This window comes from Schistocerca cancellata, chromosome 7 (assembly GCF_023864275.1).
Source record: "Schistocerca cancellata isolate TAMUIC-IGC-003103 chromosome 7, iqSchCanc2.1, whole genome shotgun sequence".
NCBI classification, from domain to species: domain Eukaryota; kingdom Metazoa; phylum Arthropoda; class Insecta; order Orthoptera; family Acrididae; genus Schistocerca; species Schistocerca cancellata.
This window is the reverse complement of record NC_064632.1, coordinates 212,467,989-212,486,486: the sequence shown is the minus strand read 5'-3', so window position 1 is coordinate 212,486,486 and position 18,498 is coordinate 212,467,989. Positions and strand designations below refer to the sequence as shown.

The 18,498-nt window shown below is 40.1% G+C and overlaps 1 protein-coding gene across 1 annotated transcript in view; it reads left to right on the top strand.

Annotated features, from left to right (window-relative positions):
* LOC126092703 (dynein beta chain, ciliary-like) overlaps positions 1–14,867 on the top strand; it is an 863,310-nt gene extending 848,443 nt beyond the window's left edge. The window contains 2 exon segments of the mRNA XM_049908426.1: positions 1,116–1,264; positions 14,573–14,867. Coding sequence (XP_049764383.1) covers positions 1,116–1,264; positions 14,573–14,867 — 444 coding nt within the window.
* The last annotated feature ends 3,631 nt before the right edge of the window (positions 14,868–18,498 follow it).

Sequence of the window (18,498 nt, the reverse complement as noted above, 5' to 3'; positions counted from 1 at the left end):
ATGGTGCAAAAAGTGGCAATTAACACTAAATAATGAAGAGTGTAAAGTCACCTAACTGAGTACTAAATGAAATCCATTACACTTTGGTTACAAGCTACTCACATACATTTAAAGGCTGTGACTTCAGCTAAATACTTAGGGATTACAGTTACAAATAACTTAAATTGGAAAGTCACGTAGTGTGGGGAAAGCAAACCAAAGACTGGTATTTATTGGCAAAGCACTTAGAAAATGCAATAGGCCTACTAAAGAGACTGCCTACACTACGCATAACTGTCTTTCATGAAATAGGGACGAGAGTTCCATGGACATGATTAGCAAATTAGGGTGGCAATTATTAAAACAAAAACCTTTTTGTTGCAGAAGGATCTTCTCATGAAATTTCAATCAACAAATTTCTCCTCTGAATGTGAAAATATTTTGTTGGCACTCACCTACATATGGAGAACTGGTCGTCGTAATACAATGCGATATATCAGAGCTTGCACAGAAAGATTTCATTTTTACCATGTGCTGCCAGACCCTTAATTTGATTTGCAGAGTAATCATGCAGATTTAGATGTAGGAAGAATGACAGATGAAATGTCAAATTCAGGTAGATTGTTTGATTCTATGTAGAGACTTTGTGCTGGGCATTTATATTGAGAGAAGTTTGATGTTATATATTCAGTGGTGTATTTGGTTGTTATCAATATATAGTTTATTAATGTAAAAACAGTCAGTATGTTATTCAACAGAAATTAGAAATTTAGTGTAGAGTTTTTAGTAACAGAATTTATGAGGCAGTCGGTGAAGAAGTCTGTCATAGCTTTTCAAGAGGGCACAGTCAGAATATGTGAACAGTTAATGAACAGTATATGTTAAACAACACTTGTCCAGAAAAGTAGAGCACTACAAGCTGCTGCCTCCACTCCCAACCAGCAGCCGCCCTTTGCCAGCCGTTGCTCCCACTCCCTGCCTCAATGTAGAAACCCCTTTCAGAATGCATCAGTTTGTTATTTTTGTCATAATAATGTTCATATATGTATCTTTCATCATTTAAATGCATTTTGATAGTACCATTTTAGTGCTGATGTAATTTTTGACTGCTTTGATAATCAGTAAAAAATTTTCAGCTTCCTTCAGCAGTCTGGCTGGCAGGATTCTTCAACCCACAGTCTTTCCTCACAGCAATTATGCAATCCACTGCACGTAAAAATGAATGGCCACTGGATAAAATGTGCCTCCACACTGATGTCACAAAGAAGCAGAAAGAAGAGTTCAGGTAAACATAATTTGCAGAAAAATTAGGTAGCTGAGGTGATAAATTACTTCTGGAACCTATTGTTGTAAGTTCAACTGAATGTGCTCCAATTGTACCTAGCACTGGAACTTATTCTTGAAACATTTTGTATCAACTGCAATAAACATAGCTGAATTTGATTAGCTTTAATTCTGTAAATTATGTAGCATGTGCACAGGTTTGTGCATGTGATTTGGGGGGGGGGGGGGGGGTAGTCAAATTGTGTTTTGTGTATGGAGTAAGAGATCACACAGTATTTTCTCCTCTAACATGCTAATATCTAATCTATGATACATAAACATAGATAGTCCACAAGCAGTTGTAGAGTCACATGACAAGAGTACCATTATTTGTTCCTATATGTACTTGCAACACTCATGAATGGACATAATCTCTCTCATGTTCATATTAGAATTTGTCAGTGGGATCATTTTACATTTTCTCAAACAGTGATACTTTACTGGTTCCCAGTAGTGTTTCATGATAATGGCTGTTGTTCATTACATATTGATGGATCTGCCCAGTTACATTTTTTTTTAATTGTTTTTAATCCAACCTAGTATTACCCAAACTCTTATGCAGATCTACACTTTCTCATGATTTTTCTGATAATTTAAGTCATCTGTTTGCCCTCTCTATGATTGTTAATGTCCATGTTCATTTAACTAAATCTACAGGGTGTTTCAAAACTGACCGGTATATTTGAAACGGCAATAAAAACTAAACGAGCAGCGATAGAAATACACCGTTTGTTGCAATATGCTTGGGACAACAGTACATTTTCAGGTGGACAAACTTTCGAAATTACAGTAGTTACAATTTTCAACAACAGATGGCGCTGCAAGTGATGTGAAAGATATAGAAGACAGCGCAGTCTGTGGGTGCGCCATTCTGTACGTCGTCTTTCTGCTGTAAGTGTGTGCTGTTCACAACGTGCAAGTGTGCTGTAGACAACACGGTTTATTCCTTAGAACAGAGGATTTTTCTGGTGTTGGAATTCCACCGCCTAGAACACAGTGTTGTTGCAACAAGACGAAGTTTTCAATGGAGGTTTAATGTAACCAAAGGACCGAAAAGCGATACAATAAAGGATCTGTTTGAAAAATTTCAAAGGACTGGGAACGTGACGGATGAACGTGCTGGCAAGGTAGGGCGACCACGTACGGCAACCACAGAGGGCAACGCGCAGCTAGTGCAGCAGCGGCCTCGGGTTTCCGTTCGCCGTGTTGCAGCTGCGGTCCAAATGACGCCAACGTCCACGTATCGTCTCATGCGCCAGAGTTAACACCTCGATCCATACAAAATTCAAATGCGGCAACCCCTCAGCGCCGCTGCCATTGCTGCACGAGAGACATTCGCTAACGATATAGTGCACAGGATTGATGACGGCGATATGCATGTGGGCAGCATTTGGTTTACTGACGAAGCTTATTTTTACCTGGACGGCTTCGTCAATAAACAGAACTGGCGCATATGGGGAACCGAAAAGCCCCATGTTGCAGTCCCATCGTCCCTGTATCCTCAAAAAGTACTGGTCTGGGCCGCCATTTCTTCCAAAGGAATCATTGGCCCATTTTTCAGATCCGAAACGATTACTGCATCACGCTATCTGGACATTCTTCGTGAATTTGTGGTGGTACAAACTGCCTTAGACGACACTGCGAACACCTCGTGGTTTATGCAAGATGGTGCCCGGCCACATCGCACGGCCAACGTCTTTAATTTCCTGAATGAATATTTCGATGATCGTGTGATTGCTTTGGGCTATCCGAAACATACAGGAGGTGGCGTGGATTGGCCTCCCTATTCGCCAGACATGAACCCCTGTGACTTCTTTCTGTGGGGACACTTGAAAGACCAGGTGTACCGCCAGAATCCAGAAACAATTGAACAGCTGAAGCAGTACATCTCATCTGCATGTGAAGACATTCCGCTAGACACGTTGTCAAAGGTTTCGGGTAATTTCATTCAGAGACTACGCCATATTATTGCTACGCATGGTGGATATGTGGAAAATATCGTACTATAGAGTTTCCCAGACCGCAGCGCCATCTGTTGTTGAAAATTGTAACTACTGTAATTTCGAAAGTTTGTCTGCCTGAAAATGTACTGTTGTCCCAAGCATATTGCAACAAACGGTGTATTTCTATCGCTGCTCGTTTAGTTTTTATTGCCATTTCAAATATACCGGTCATTTTTGAAACACCCTGTAGATATTTAATGGGTTTGACCCAATGCAGAGCACAATCTGATGCTCTACTCAAAAGTGATACACTTTTTTTCGTATTTTTTTAATGTTATATGGTACATGAGAGTGTGATCACTAGCACCCAAATTTTTCCCTACTTATGCAGCTGCCATTCATTATAGCAGTGAGCTATCACAACCGGCAAATTCCCAGCACTTGATGTGCAAAAGAAGAGGTGACCATTTTAATATTAAACAAAAACAACTAATTTTTTTTAAAAAAATTTCTATCATCATAGTCTTCTTTTCAGCCAACTAATGAAGCCTTTAAAAAAAAACTGCCACCTGATGGGTTAAAATATTTGAGCTGTTTAAGGAATGAAGAGATGAGACAATTTATATCTAACTAGGGTTTCACTGTATGTATGATTGTGTTACTCTGCAAAAGAAGAAAAAAGAAAAAGGAAAATACCTCCTTCTCATTGTAAAATGTGTTTTTTTGGCTGAAATTGTTTGCTGTGGAATGAGAATTGTTGTCACAGGTCTGGTGTAACCTGAGTCACCAATGTTTCATTTCCAGTGACAACTTGTCTTAAAAATTCTTCACCTTTGTGTGCCACAGAAGTAAATTCAAAGCATGGACATTTTGATTGGTTTTGTGTACGCAAGTCAGCATTTTTGCTAATGAGTGCCAGCATAACTGTTTGTAGTTTAAGCATTCCACACGAATTTACTAAAGAACACTTTTTGAAATGTGAAGAAACTCATTAAATCAAGACAAAGTCATAAAGTATCTAATTTTTAACTTTTTCGTGAATTATTTGAACTTAGTCTTCAGATGATAGATGGTTGCCCCCTTTCTATTTCATCATAAACATTAGTACACCCATTTTTAAATACTGTAATTCTGTTTCTTACCATTCCAATGCTCATAGTGCTTTTTCGATAATATTTAAAAAACTAGAAAACTAAACACTTTTGATAGCAAAATACTGAATACTTGTATTTCACATTAGTAGGATTTTCAGTTAACTGAAGAATTTTAAATGAACACAAACAAATGCTCCATTGTGGTACCTGTAGGCAGACAAAATAACAGTAGCCTTAGTCCACTGTTCCCTGCACTGAAACTTGAGTTTATTGTGTTTTCTCACTCTGTAATTCTAGTAAAGGCAGCTGGCACCTTTAAAGAGCAGTAGAAGGCCTGTTAATAGTTCTTTATTAGACACAATTTCTTCAGGAATTAATAAGCTGGGTATGCTGTGTTTCACCTCCAACACTTCACATTGTAAGATTGTGGTGATATGGTATCATCCCCCTTCTCTGCATAATTTGCACTTGACTTCTTCCTCCATAGCCATCATATGTAGCTGTTTTTTGAAGTTCCCATGGCCACTTATCAGTCCTACCATGAGCTTATATTGTCTCCTGCTGAAGCCCAGGATTACAGGACATGTCTTGAAATATGGCTTCTGTATCAATGGCTTGCCATTTTTCTGTTTTTGGAACATTCTGTGTGATCCCTCCTAATCCAACTATGTACTTCTGTTCTTATGATCACCTTAGTTATGGTTAGGGCAGGATTTGGTCCAATAAATGGAATCATCACACCTGTCATGATCAGCCTAACACCTTGTTCATTGCCACTGAATCCTGAGTGACTAGGGATCCACAGCAGATTTACTCTGTTACTTTTGCCTAGCCCCAGAAGGTCTTCATGACATTCTGAAATGACTTTTGATCTTGTTGTAGGGACTGTTAGAGATTTCAGAGCTGCTTGACTGTCTTGCTGCAGTGCTAAAACTGGTTCCCATCAGATCACCAAAGTTAAATGCTGTAAGACTGGGCTAGCACTTAGATGGGTGACCATCCAGTCTGCTGAGCACTGTTGGCAAGTGGGGTGCACTAAGCCCTTGTGACGCAAACTTAGGAGCTACTTGATTGAGAAGTAACAGCTCCGGTCTCATAAACTGACATACAGCCAGGAGAGCTGTGTGCTGACCACAGGCCCTTCCGTATCCACATCCAAAGATGCCTGTGGGTTGAGGGTAATACAGCAGCCAGTCTGTACTGTTGGGCCTTCATGGCCTCTTCAGTTGGAGTTTTTGTTTTTTGACCGTGTAAATTAATCTAGATGCTGCAAACCTTTTATCACCTTCGCAGATTCTCCTTGATGCACAATCTAATAGCAAATATTTCTGCCTGCTATACTGTGGCCAGCATCTTTAGAGAAATTGCTCTCTATAGTGTATTATCCATTCCATGATGACTGACCCCTGACTTTGAGCTCATATTCTGGTCACATTGCATGACAAACATCGATGTGTTGTACCTTACCAGAACCGTGGAAATGTCTACTTTTATTTGAAGTATGAATATTACATTTTAGTTCAAAAGGGGGCAACATACGGTGATACATATTAACAAGATGAAAAGTATAAATGCAAGCTCTGTTGTTGCCTTTTACAGCTGTTACAATTTTATGCAAGTAAACCTACATAAAGTGGAGTTTTTGTTTTTTGACCATCTAAATTAATCTAGATGTTGCAAACCTTGTATCACCTACGCAGATTATCCTTGATGCACACTCTAATAGCAGATATTTCTGCCTGCTATACTGTGGCCAGCATCTCTAGAGAGATTGCATATCACTTCTTTAATTTATTTGCTATTGTGTTTCTACGTGCTGCATGCTTGCATGTGCTATGTTGCCGGACCTCTAAACATATTTCCACTTCACTGTTCATTGTTGTAGTGTTTACATCGCAACTTTCCATCAGATAGGAAACAATCATGCTCCCATTTGTTGTCGTGGTGTTATGTGGGACAGTGCTTGTAACGTACTTAGTTGCCTTGTACTTGTGTGAAACCAGCATCATTTATGGAGTTGTGAAAAATCGATGGTGATCAGTGCTCATGCTTTGCGTCAAAAAAAAAAACAGGGCACCAGCAGTTCCATATCACAGCCAGTACAGAGAATGTCTCGATATTAGTGGAAGTACAATGAAGCAGCAAATTTCAAAAGAATATAGAGGAACTTCAAGTCTTGTATCACCAAAAAAGGAGTTCTGGTAGGTGTCAGAAGTTAGTATAGAATAAGTTTACACAGGGAGTTATAAGAAGAAATATCCATGAGTTCTATGTGGAAAAGCAGTTTGCAACAGTGGCAGCCATATTGGGAAAACTGACAACTGAAGTGGAAGATTTTCCTGATACGAGTGAAACAGCCCTTTGGCATGCCATTCAAAAATTGGGCTTCAGAAACAAAAACTTCAACAAAAAACCTGTGCTGATGGAAAATAATCAAGTAGCAAGGAAAAGATGAGTTCTTTCAGGGAATAAGACACTTTTGCAACATTGGATGGACTATTTATCACACTGATGAGAGTTGGTGTGGTGTAAATCATACCTGTTTTGCTGGCAGAAACAAAAAACAGCTTTAAGCATCGTAAAATGTGTACAATTATCACAGAGGAACCGTTCAAGAGTGGAATGGCTGGAAAGGAGGAATTCAAGCACCGTACAGTTCTGGAAAAGGGATTATAATTTGCCATATTGGGAATGGAGATGATTTCATGCATAATGCTGGCTTATGTTTTATTGGGTAAAAAGGAGGTGCAGATTATCATTCTGAAATGAATGCCAGACACTTTGAAGAGTGGTGTAGGAATGTACTTGAAAAATTACGTGAAAGATCTAGGACTGTTTTATATGTGGCTCCATATCACACAATGATAAATCTAGTGACATGAAATCGATCTGTGAAATGGAGAAAGGATTCTATTATTGAATGGATCGAAAGTGATAATGTAGAGGTTCCATCTAATGCAGTGTCATATGAGGAATTTACTAGAGCTGGCATACTGGAACATGCAGGACTGCACTGCAGGGTGCAGGAATACCTTTTGGAAACTATACTGCAATCAGTGGACAAGGAAACTACACTTCTGTGGTTGCCTGTAAATTGAAAGCCATTGAACATACTTGGGCATTTGTCAAGATCAAGGCAACAAAGGAGAACAATAATTTTAAAATAAATGATACTTTACAGTTGTGTCGGTGTGCTCTGGAAAGTGTTACTCAAAGTGTCTGGAGGAATTCAGTGAGTCATGTACACAAACTTGAAAACAATTATGCACAAAGAGCCTACTGTCTTGACGTAGCAGTAGAACTGCTGCTGATCAAAGTAGATGACTGCAATAGCAGCAGCAAGACCTCAGCCAGCAGTGAAAGCGATTAAAGAAGGTTTTATTAACGTCATTATTCTTTGCTGAAAAATGTATTCGAGCTAATCGACTTTTGCATTTACTGTTGAAACGTGCTAACAAATGTTCATTTATTGTGAGCTGCTTGCATATCAAGCATTTATTTGCAATTTCCCTGTACTGGAATGCGACTATGAAGTTGCCATTCTTCGCCGATGAACAGGCACTTAACTCTTAACTAACGAACACAAGGAGCGGTCATTAGTAAATACATATGATGTAACCAACAAAAGTTCAAGCTTAACACCAGTGCCTTCCCTTTCGCAATACCGGGTGTACCGGTATGAAATGAGCGTTTTTTTGTGAAAATGAAACACTAATTTTGAATTGAAAAGTAAAAACATTTTATTCAAAGTACTCATCTTTGCTTTCTATACATTTTGACCACCTTTCTGGCAATTTGTGGACACCACGCCAGTAGAAATGTTCGTCTTTTGAAGCAAACCAATCAGACACCCAATTTTCGACTTCTTCATAGGAATCGAAGTGTTCATCAGCCAATGCATGTCCCATTGATGAAAACAAATGATAGTCAGAAGGGGCCAAGTCTGGTGAATACGGTGGGTAGGGTAGCAGCTACCAGCCAAGTGTTTTTTATTGTATACTGAACCAGTTTTACTTTGTGTGTAGGTGCATTGTCATGTAAAAAAATTACTTTGTCATGTCTTCTGGCCCATTCTGGTCTTTTTACGATCAACGCATAGTTCAAATTGAACATTTGTTGTCTTTAGCGATTAGTATTCACAGTTCCACCACGTTTTGGAAGCTCGTGATACACCACACCTTTCTGATCCCACCAAACACAGAGCATTGTCTTCTTGCCAAATCGATCTGGTTTTGCAGTCGATATTGATGGTTGTCCCGGATTAACCCATGATTTTTCCCATTTAGGATTCATAAAATAAATCCATTTTTCATTGCCAGTAACAATTCGATGCAAAATTGATTTTCTTTCATGTCTTTGAAGCAAAATTTGACAAATGGTTTTTCGGTTTTCCATGTCTTTCATTCAATTCATGTGGCACCCATTTTCCACACTTTTGGATCTTTCCCATAGCTTTCAAACGGTCAGAAATTGATTGTTGTGCAACATTTAGCATTGATGCCATGTGCTTCTGACTCAAAGTATCATCTTCATCCAATATTGCTTGTAATTTGGCATCTTCAAACTGTTTTGGTGGTCTTCCATGTTCTTCATTTCTTACATCAAAATCATTATTTCTGAGCCATTGAAACCATCATTTGCATGTTGCTTCTGATAGATCACGATCACCATATGCCTCGCCAAGCATTCGATATGACTCTTCAGCACTTTTTTTCAAATGAAAACAAAAAATTAATGCTTTCGCAAATCATCATTCTCTGGTACAAAATTCGACATTGTTAACACGATGAAAACATATGATGTTGTTTGTTCCATGACTTGATGTATACTAAATATTTTTGACAGATGTCATACCAACCAAACAAAAGAAAAAAATTAAGGCTCGTTCACAACAAATGTTCCCTATTGACACATTTGTATCTTAACACTCATTTCATACCAGTACACCTGGTAGCTACAGTGGTTCAATCGCAGTGTCTTGCGTTTGACATTATACCGATGAAACGAGTAATCAGAAAAATGAAAATCTGCATGTAAATAGAACAAGGTTGTATCTTTAAACTACTCAAAGGAAATTTTTCTCCTAATTACGGTCTGATTTTTAATCTTCCTTAAAGTTGACACTAGTTGAAAAACAGCTAGGGAACCATGGTTTCTCTTAAATATTACCACATATGTTGTCCCCATTTTGACTAAGATGTAATATTCATACACAAAATAAAAATAGACATTTCCACGATTCTGGCAAAGTATAACATATCAATGTTTGTAATGCAATTGACCAGAATATGCGCTCAAAATCAGGTGGCGATCATCATGAAATGGACAGTAGGCTGTATCCTGTATACTTCAGCTCCAGGATCTTCATCTGTTTTCAAGCCATTAGGAAACCAGACAGTGTCTCCTAAGAGGTATTGAGGTTTGTTTTTCCACTGCTCCCTTCTTCCAATTATTACCTTAAAAGGTTTGTTGAAATTATATAGGCAGTAACCCAAAGGTGTAAAGGTGGCATGTCCAGTATGGTCTCTATCCCAGCAGTGGCTGTGCTGCTAATTCAGCGTGGCCAATCTCTGCACCTTGCTAAGCTCTTTAGCAGCCACCCTCTGTTGTACTATATTTCACCATACTGTAGCTCCGTAACTTATCACAGACCTTATTACAAAGGTGTATATCCAGTACATATCTCTGGAGTTTAGAACACAGTTTTTAGCACAGGCCCTTCTCGTGCACAGAAGAGAATCTTTTGCCTTGAAACATATATTCTTTTTGTGTGGAGGCCAAAATAGTTTCGCATCCAGGATTACCCCTAAATAATTCACTGCCCCCTGTCCTGGTAGATTTTTTCGACTACGATTAAATTGTCTGTATGTCCTTGGTAAAATTAACCTCTAGTGTTCAACTAAATGATGAGTTCTTTCACCTCTAGGTTCCGCAGTAGTAGGGACAAAACTCCTCCTGCAGGCACCCTTGGGCGGAGGTGTCGCCATTTTCTCATTCAACATGGCGTCTTCTACCTTTTGCTTACTGAACTTGGTAGTACTGCAGTTAAATATGGTGGTATTAATGCCATGCACTTTTGCAGCCCTACCCATGGATTCAAAGGTTGTATTGCTAAAAGCCCCCTCGGTGTCCAGGAAGGTGCAGAGAACAATTTCCTGAAAGTTTAGTGCTTTTTCCACTGTCCCAACAAGTTGGCGAAGTGCTCCATACTTCAAATGGTTTAAATAGCAATCTAATTAGTCCCTCTCCTGCTTGTTGCAGTAGGGCCATAAAGATTTCATCTGGACTGGTGACTTGAGCGGCCAAAACTTTCGCTCCACCAGTACTTCCCAGGGACTGAATCTTGATCTGTATTATCTGAATCTTGATCTGTATTATCTGCCAGATTACATTGAGAGAAGTGATTGAAATCATCCAGCGTCTTGGATGGTGTCATTATATACCTTTCTCCTTCCTTTTAGAGCTCCTCTTGGATTACTTGGAATTCCAATGAGGATTTTATGAAGTGTGGCACATGTAGCTATACCTTCCACCTCCTCACAAAATAACTACCAGAAGGTAGTTTTGCTTGTTTTATTGCGAGGTTATTTTGCCCATTGCCCTTTCCTTCTTGAATCATTAAACATTCTTCTTACCTTGAAAAAAGTATGAAGTTATAATGGCAGAAGTCACTTGGTATGTCATTTCCTCTTTATCTACTACTGGATTCCTTACTGAAGTTCTGATTTCAGACAGGAATGAGTCTTTCCTATATGACTCCCAATATGTTTTCCTAGGATTCCAATAGGCCATAGTGTATTTAACATCCATTTCGACCTCAGATATGAAACACATGTGGTCAGATAAGGAAGCCCGCAACACCACATGCCATTGTTTGACATATGTATGTATTAATAGGGACACAAAGATTGTCAATTACTTCTTCCCTATTTCCCAAAGGTAGGTTCACTGCCCGTATTCAGGATCTCTTGGTTACTCATGAACAAATATTCGAGAGGATATTCACCACTGCTATTGGTGTTGCTGCTTCCCCACACCAGTTTATGGGCACTGGCATCACAACCGATCAACTGTTGCTCATTCAGCTGTGAACAGCTGTTTACCAGTCTCCTCACTTTCTGGGAAGGAGGAACACTCTCCTTGTAAGGAAGGTAAAGTCAGTACAGTTTTCTTCACGCTACCTACCTTTTCCCGTGTCGTCCTGATGGTCACTAAAGTCCCTGGGAAAAATCCACCATTGGCATGAATGATATTCCATTTTTGACATAAATGCATGCTCTGGAGCTCTTTAGATTTCTAGCATAAATCAACTTACCTCCAGTTCTACCAAGGCCTGATGAAACCACTTTAGCTAAATAGGGTTCCTGGATCAGAGCCAAGTCCATCTCCTGTCTTCCCACATGATAACTCAGGGTGGCAATTGCACTCTTACTGTTTTCAGGTTTATCTGAAACATATGCAACCACCATTTTGCCACCATGTTCAAATCAAGTGTTTTTGATTATCGTACAAGAACCGTAACTACGGTTTGAGGCCTGTTCTCACATTTTCCTCAGGGATTCTTCACTGACTTGCAGCACAGTGGTTTGGCTGCCCAATACAAACTTTTCGTTGGTTACTCTCCCATCCTCTGTTGAAACCTTCTGGCTCAGCAACAATACTTTCTTAAATAGTGTCTTTGGGAGAGCATCCTGCAAAAGTTTCAGTACCCAAACTAATATGTTTGCAGAAGTGAATAGCTCAGCCACTGTTTTGAGTAGCAACTTCCTTAAGCCAATCCATTCATTCCTGTAGTACTCTGGTCCTATTCCTTCCCTCAGCTTTTTCTGGATCTGAATATTGAGAAGTGGGAGTCTTCTCTCCCTTTTTCTTTACAAACCCTTTTCTTTTTGTTTTTTGGGAAGTTTTCTTCTCTTTGTCCTAGACAAGTATTTTATCTTGATCTGGTCAAAAATGGCATCTCAGTGATGATTTCCACTTCTTGGACAACTCCAACTGCGGAAAGTTTCCCCCAGTCCCAATGCTAGAATATTTGAGGCCTCACCAAGCCCCTCAGGTTTTGTTTTGTTTCATTCTGTGTTCTCCATTTTGGTCCCACAAGAAATGGGGATATAGTAGATGGACACCACAGAGCCTCATGTGGTGCAAGGCTAATTCCTCAGGGAAGTTGCCCAGAATACCCAAGGTTCCGTTTGTAACACACCTTTTTTGTGCAAGGTACATCCTGGCATGAATTGCATCATGCATTGGGTTGGATACGTGGCAAACTGGAGAAGGACTATGGAAATGGATGTGGGAGGGATGGGGAATTGTTGAACACTCTGGCACTGTCGAACTCTCTTTGTCTGGGAGACCCAGTCAGTAGCTGAGCTACAGCTTGCATAGTCGTCAGCTTGATGCAAACATGCAAGCCATCTGCTTCAATAAGGAAAGTACCCCAGTGGATAGGTGCAGGCTGCAGGTACTCATCACATATTTGTGGGTCACCAACTTCAGCAGCCACATTTAATAATGGTTCTTAGTTTGAAAGAAATTTCTCATATTGTGTCAAAAGTCAACCACTCACGTATAGTGGATCAATGTGTGGAGCCAGAAACAAACAGAAAACAGCATTCACATGAGTTTTCAAATATTATCTCTTTCTAGCAAAAGTACACATATTCACATACATACACAACCTCACGGACATTCAAATGCACAAGCTGTGGCCACGGCAAGACTGATTATTGATACTCTGTTATTGAAAGCAACTGCCTGAGCTAATGAAAGTAGGGAAGGATGCGATGAGGGGCAGTAGGAAAGAGGCAGGTGTTTGGATAGATGACTTCTTGTGCAAACTATTTTATATTCCGGGCAACCGCAGCTTTTGAAAGGCATGATGTTACTACGAATTCCACTCACAGCTGGTAAAATTGTTGTTTATTAAAACACCACCGGTTTTGCAGCTTTAAACAGCATCATAAGGAGAACAAGAACAATGTTAAAAGATCATAGGCATACCCATCGCTCCTAGTCAAAAGTTACTATTCAGAGAATGTCGTCAATGTGAGTGAAAGGTAAAGAAGTGCCCCATTCTTTAAAATTTGCCTGCATCAGTATGACAGCAGGGCAGCTCAATGCAGGGCAAGGCCAACGCGGCCTGCATGAACGACGAAGAGAGATTCTCTCTTTGTGCAGGCTGCTTTTGTTTTGTCCTGCATTGAGCTATCTGTCCTGCTGTCATACTGATTCAGGCAAATTTTAAAGAATGGGGCACTTCGCCTTTAAATTTCGCCCACCATAACATTGACGATGTTCTCTGAATAGCAACTTTTGACTAGGAGTGATGGGAATTCCTTTGATCTTTTAACATTGTTCATCTGATGATGTGGCTTAAAGCCGCAAAACTGGTCGTGTTTTAATAAACAACAGTTTTACCAGCTGTCAGTGGAATTCTTCAAAACATCATGACTTCTTGTGCAGCTGCAGAGTTATCTGTCCAAAGACATGCCTCTTTCCCACTGCTCCCTCCTTATATCCTTCCCTACTTGTCCCTACCTTCATCAGCTCAGGCAGTTCTTTCAATAATAAGAGTATCAATAGTCACTCTTGCCATGGCCACAGGAGTGTGCGTTTGGATATCTGTGTGGCTGTTTGTGTGTGACTGTGTGTACTTTTGTTAGGAAAAGGGCTTGTGAAATGCTCCATGCATCAGTTATCCTACACCTGCTTAACAATGCAACTTTCTGGTACAGAACTGAACTTTCAGTAAATAATCTCAGTGTGCTATGCAGATTGTTATTAATTGATGAAAGAGCTGTCAGATCTTACTTCATTTGCGTACTCCATTTGTTCTTAGGATAAGATAATGTGTTAAGTCAGTAAAAAATTGCTTTGAGCCAATCTCATGTTACAGAAATATTCCATTTGCAAATATCATTGTTATCAATGGTATGTTTTGGGTTTCTTGGTAAGCAGAAATACCATTTTTGCACAAAAATGAAAATATCCGTTCAGCTGGAAATCTGATAATGTACAATTAGACAATCATATTAAGAAAATATCATTATCACACTTTTGTTTTCTGTTTGTATGTGTTAATGGGTGTGTAATACTATGTATGACAAGCTTTTTTGGATGTTTGAAGAGCATTTCCATCATCATCTAGTCAGATAACTAGCAATGTATATATTCATAAAATACTGTACCTTATTTATGGCAACACAATTCCCTGTATATATATATATATTTTAGGTCACCACCTCGAGAGGGCGCTTATGTGCATGGACTATACATGGAAGGTGCACGATGGGACACAGATGTTGGAGGAATTGTTGAATCTCGACTCAAGGAGCTTTTCCCTGTAATGCCTGTTGTCTATATAAAAGCCATTACACAAGACAAGCTAGATCTGCGCAATATGTATGAATGTCCTGTATACAAAACCCGAATGCGTGGACCCACATATGTGTGGACATTCAATCTGCGTACGCGAGCAAAGCCTGCCAAGTGGACTCTTGCTGGTGTTGCAATTCTATTGCAGATTTGAAATTTGCTTTCTATATTTTGTACTTTTTGTAAGAATTGTATATAGCAACATTAATAAATACATTTTTACTTTCTTGATTTCCCAGTTAAGTGTGTTAATGCCATGGTAAATGTAATTTACAGATGTAAATGATGAATGTGTATAAGTTAAAATTAATGCATTTATTAATGAATGTCCAAAAATTAAACAATGGGATGTCTAGGATGCAATAACAATATTACTGTGAAAAGGATAAATTGCTAATAGTCATATAGAGGAGATGTTGAGTCACAGATAGGCACAACAAAAAGACTGCTGAACAAGCAACCTTTCGATCAAATGGCCTTTTTCTGATGCAAGACACACATACACGCTCAAAAAAGTGCGACTTTCTCTCTCACTCTCTCTCTCTCTCTCTCTCTCTCTCTCTCTCTCTCTCTCACACACACACACACACACACCTGACCACTGACTGGGTGCTATGGCCAGACTTCCAGAGGAGGAGGTGTAGAAGTGCCAGCTGGCTGCTCAAGATAAGGTTGTGGAAGCACCAGTGACCACTAGCAGGGGAGCTGGGTTAGATTCCATGGGGACCTCCAGTGGCAGCCCTGAATGAGTGGAAGGACCAAATGTGTGTCATCCCTGGTAGGTGCTTTAGAGCCAATATGGATGTGGCTAAACTCATAGCCTTTGATATTTAGCTGCAGACAAAACATTCTGCCAGGCTATTGGCATTGGAATGAAACAGAAGATTCATGTTTGGTGCCACTATGAGAGCAGAATCACTGGAAGGCAACCACCATAAACTTGGGGTACTTTAGATAAGAAATACTTTCTTATGGGCTCCAGCAGTAGGGGCTGTGAACAGGTGGCATAGGGAAAAATAATCAACAAGGAGGGGCTATATGGATCCCAACCAGTCTGGCAAATTCCACATGCAAGTGGTCTAACAGCTGAGTGGATTCCAGTCAAGCAGAATGTGACTGCAGAGCACAGCTGATTTCCCTGTCAGGTCAAACAACTGGACTTCATTTTGTGTCATGTCTGTTGCTGCAGAAATGCAGGAACCACCTTTCAACAACTGTCTTCCTCCTTTACCAGTAGCAGGACACCTTGGTGAATCTGGAGCTGTTGGCATTGTTAAAAAAAAAAAAAAAAAAAAAATGGGGAATTCTGCAGGGTGCCACTGTGACAGCGTATTTGTTGATGAAACAGACCTTGGGTGTACTGCCAGTTCATATTATCCAACGGGCACAATATTCTGGCCCTTAGATATGTCACCATCGCCAGGTATGCTGATTTACTGACCCCCTCGGGTGCATATGGCCGACTTATATCAATTCCACCAGCAAGCCGTTCTCTACACGGTCAATGTCCCCAGGGTGCACATCATCGCAGCCATGGATGTAACTGTGTCGGTGGCTGTAGTCAGTGATGCCTTCCAGGGTGCCCCGGTACCTGTAGTGTGTGTGAGTGTATGTACTACGTCTGTCCTAATCACCAGAACGTTGTGCTTGCTGAATGTCTTCTTAATTAAGCCCAGTACTGATTTCTGAGCCTTGCTGAGTTTACAGCAACAATCTCAATCATCAATGCCGAGAACACTAGCAGCACACTCCACTAACGTATCCCAACAAGTCACTGGTTGCACAGCACTGTCTGTACGACTCATTGTAATATAATGCACCAGGATTTTAGCACAAACTTCAGAATACTGAGACAGTGTCATATAAGAGGCCATCGAAATATGCACCAGTAACAATGTAATCAACCAAGACTGTGCTGTAATCTCAAGGCTTGGGAACCAGCACTGGGCCTAATTAAGAAGACGCTCACCAAGCACAGCATTCTGGGAGCTGGGGCGGGTTTAGTAAATACACACTTACAGATAAAGGGACACCCTGCCAGACATCACCTGCCACAATTGCCTCTGTGTCTGTACCTACACGTCTTTGGGTGTAGACCAAATAGAGAACAGCTTGCAGGGTCAGGACTCAGCCATGCACCCCCAGGAGATCAGTACGTCAGCACACCTGACTATAGCAACATGTCTAATCACTGAAATGTTGTGTTTGATGGACACTATGAGCTGGCAGTACACCCATGAGCTGTTTGATTACCGTATTTACTCGAATCTAAGCCGCACTTTTTTTCCATTTTTTGTAATCCAAAAAACCGCCTGAGGCTTAGAATCGAGTGCAAAGCAAGCGGAAGTTCTGAAAAATGTTGGTAGGTGCCGCCACAACTAACTTCTGCCGTCGAATATATGTAGCGCTACACAGGCATGCTTTGTAGGCACAAAGATAAATACTGGCGCCAAAACCTCTGCGTCAGTAAATAAATTAAAAAAAAAGAAGTGGAAGACGAGCTTTTTTTCTCCGCCCCAAGTTTTGACCACTGCATTTTCATACATTATCCAACGAAGTAAATACAAATTCCGTATTGTTCATCTTCGAATGTAACAGAATTTCAATGTACTACGAAAATCCATCTGGCAAGACTGTTTGGGATGTTTGTCAATATGGCCAACTCTGCGTTCTGAATTTTTTCCTACCCCTGAGAAGAGATGGTTGCTAATAGGAACCTGATGAAATGTGAATCACATGCAGTATTCTCTTCACCATAAGAATAATACGAATATAAACATTTTGCCATGTATTCTTTCGTGTTTGCTGCTATCTCATTTAAATCCTGTCTGCCTAATAAACTACAAAACTAGAGCGGGACAACAGAAAACGCGGAAGAATATACGTATCGTGTCATGTTTATATTTGTATTATTCTTATGCCTAATAGTGATACAGTCAGAAATGATGCACAGCAACTGACTAGATTTTTAAATCTAAGATGACTCTGATTTCTATGCAGAATTTGATGTACTAAAGAAGCGGCCGCAAAGATTTTCAAACGGAGAAACATTTTCGCCTAACTCTCGTTCAGAACATGTTCTATCATACGCAGTCTATTATTTGGTTCTTGTTGATCATTATCAAAGAAAGCAGCAGTGTAATTAACATCAAATAGCAGTCTCTTGCCATTGTTTCGCTAATGAGAATTCCTCTCCTTTTTTTATTGTAAGCGGTGTTAGCGCGCACAAAAGCAAGCCATGCCGCGAGCGGCAACAGACCGTAAACGCGCACTATCAGAATGCGACGAACAGTACAGTAATGCATTTTCTGCTTAGAGTGACGTAAGCACCTAGAACAAAGAAAACGGCACTTATCAGATCGAAGCAAAATAAGCAGTAGATTCAAACCAGACGAAGCACGTGAAAAAGTAAGGGTACCCGTATAAATACGGATGGAGCGCCTGACACATAGCAATGGCCACCTGGTAAAGCTTAACTGCTAAGCTTACGACTCAAACCAAACTACTGTAGCTGTATCGTCATTCATTCGACCTAAATTGTGTCACATATTACAATGGACCAACATTGTTTCGATTTGGAGGTGCGGCCTCTTGAATTTCGAGTCTCAAATTTCAGGTGTGGCTTAGATTCGGGAATTTTTTTTTTTCCTTTATTCGAGTCTCATTTTTCAGGTGCTGCTTAGATTCGAGTGCGGCTTAGATTCGAGTAAATACGGTAACAAATGTGCTGCAAGAAACCAAAGAAATCACAGGCAGTTTGTCCACCAGATTCCATGCCTGCACCC